At 39.4% G+C, this 2,500-nt stretch overlaps 2 protein-coding genes across 2 annotated transcripts in view; one reads left to right on the top strand and one right to left on the bottom strand.

Annotated features, from left to right (window-relative positions):
- egfem1 (EGF-like and EMI domain containing 1) overlaps positions 1-1,107 on the bottom strand; it is a 52,613-nt gene extending 51,506 nt beyond the window's left edge. The window contains exon 1 of the mRNA XM_030777981.1: positions 1,022-1,107. Within this exon, the coding sequence (XP_030633841.1) occupies positions 1,022-1,107 (86 nt within the window). The remainder of the gene's footprint in view (positions 1-1,021) is intronic.
- A 1,079-nt stretch (positions 1,108-2,186) lies between these two features.
- mffa (mitochondrial fission factor a) overlaps positions 2,187-2,500 on the top strand; it is a 7,839-nt gene continuing 7,525 nt past the window's right edge. Inside the window, exon 1 of the mRNA XM_030776662.1 lies at positions 2,187-2,320. Within this exon, the coding sequence (XP_030632522.1) occupies positions 2,300-2,320 (21 nt within the window). The 5' untranslated portion in view covers positions 2,187-2,299. The remainder of the gene's footprint in view (positions 2,321-2,500) is intronic.

Here is a 2,500-nt window from a genome sequence, read left to right on the forward strand (position 1 = left end):
CTGCAGTCAAGTGCACCTTTGTGAATACGGTCATGTTGCCATAAACCACAAAATTGCCGTAACTTTGTCTGAGCTGGCGTAAGATTTATGAAAACTATCAATAACATGTACTCACCTGCAGCTTAACTTTAAAAAAAAAATTGGTGAAACGATGGATTAAAGGTTACAGAACCTCAGCTTTTGACTGGACATTTTCAATCGCCATCTGGGACCAATAGATTACATGCTGGGTTAATTGGTGCAAGCGCTCGGAAATGGGAAATGTTTCTTCCGCATTCTCCTAATTTTTAAAGCCAAATTGCACTAACTCAATTTTTGCTTTTATCAAGTAAGATTAGTTTACATCACCCGGAGTACACCGAAACGGTAGAGAAGCTTAATGTGAAATACTAAATTGTACTGAATTTGGCCGAGACAGGGCGACACCTGTAGGATAATTGCATAAATGTAGCCTATCTAATAAGAAAGCCGCTAATTAATTTAAAATGTTACAATGCTATCATGAGTGATCGTCTCAAGGTAGTGTAGATATTTATGACAGGAAATCATACAAAATAAACTACTCGGGAATTATACACCAAATATATGTGGTTTACAGTGTCGTGCAGCAGAATATGAACTTGTGAGGTAAAATTTGCGATCAAAACGTGTGTCAAACATAGTGCAACTTTTTTTCTAAAAAAAAGTTAACTTTCGCAGTGGTTCAGTTCGTTAGGTCTGATGCTCTTAACCGTCTCAGTTAGACCACTAAAGTGCACAAAAAAACGGTAGCCTAAGCTGCAAACTGTTGTTTTAAAATGATCAGCACCATTAGGCTGCGGTCTATGTTTTTCCATTAATCATTTTGGGATATCAGAATTCAAGGAAGGAATCTGATTGTTTCGAGCTATTTATCTGTAAACTACGTAGCCTCACTGAGAACATCCACAAATCATTTTACTGTATGTTCTGCTGAGTTATTGATAAACTGGTTTGTCATTAAGCACATACAAATAAATGCAAGAAAGAAACACACACTTACATGCCAGGTTGCAGATCTACTGGTGTTGCGAAGTGTGCAGTGTTTAGAAAGATGACCACACAGCAAAGTAAAACTTCCGAAGACATTATTCAAATCATAAAACGGCAAACCAAACACTTCGGAGCCTGAGTTGGAAACGGGGACGTGAGACACCGTAGTCCCAGTGCCACAGACGTAACTTAATCCACTCAGGGGTCAGATCTGTGCACCTCCATCAGTAGGCTATGGATCTTAAAGGCTCGCGTTTCTTAAATTTATCAGACCTTTGTTTTCGATCAGTTAACGTGAATAACCAGTTTAAGAGAATCCGAAGACAGACAGTCACATCCCCCTGCCTGCACCCGTTCCGCGGGACACACAGACTGACTGACCGGACAATCACATTGTCGATCTTCAAATGTATTCCCTTTTAATTACCACTAGGAGGCACTTGGAGGATACTCTAAATGTTGCACTGCGCTCCTTAAGACACAAAACACCTGACAACTCTTTGGTGAAAAGTATATTTTGGTCTTCTTCGTGAGATTGATTTTACATTCTTCATACAATATTACGACATTTTGACATTGAATTAGCTTCTGATTTTGTTTTCCCCTCTATAATAGGCTGAAATTTCGACACAAGTTCTTTTTATGGTTACCGCAGTATTTTAACCCCTATACAAGCATTGCGTATTTTTCAAATAAGTTAATATTGTTCAGATATCAGTTAATAGATATCTCTTAATAATTTACATCACAGTCTAGGGGGTAATCCAAATAAGCACCCGAGGACACATGTAATTTGACGTTTGAATATGAGGGTACGTTATTGAAACTGTTTCAGAAAGCTTGTTTGGGAAACAGCGACATCTAGTGTTGATTCAAATGAACTGCTTAGGTTCCCGGTTTGGTTAGTATGGCAGCCTCCACAGCCCAAAACACCTTGTGAGAAATGCATCCCCGGAACTTTCATCATTCTTTTTTCCAAATAAAAAAACACATCTATTTTGTTGCACTCAAAATGCAGCCTAGATTAAGACGCTTCAACGGTAGTGTATCTGTGATTCAGAGACAAAACAATTAGTTGTCTCTACTTTTGATTTCGAATGGGACGTCTTCCCTATCAGTACTTCCTGTTTTGATTACGTCTGTGACATTTCAGTGCTCCTCAGCCGCCCGAAAAACAGAGCACAGTCAATACCCAGGTATGTGTCTCCACCTGTAATTCAGCCGCCTATTTGGGTTTTCAACCTCACATTCCCTTAAATTCTACTAGTTTGTACACGGCAATTCGTCGATGGACTCGACCTTGTCCAAGGTATGTTCCGAAGTAGACCACAAAGCTGTTCTTTGTCGCTGTCATTTCGCAGCGTGGCTATAGGGCCCTGGCATCAGTGTGTGTATTTAGAATCATTGCAATCATTGCAGTAATAAAACGTCGGAGGTCAAGTAGTCAGTCTGTATGTTTTACTTGTGGAGCTGTGGTAAATTATTTTGT

The sequence above is a fragment of the Chanos chanos genome, chromosome 6, assembly GCF_902362185.1.
Source record: "Chanos chanos chromosome 6, fChaCha1.1, whole genome shotgun sequence".
Lineage (NCBI taxonomy): Eukaryota > Metazoa > Chordata > Actinopteri > Gonorynchiformes > Chanidae > Chanos > Chanos chanos.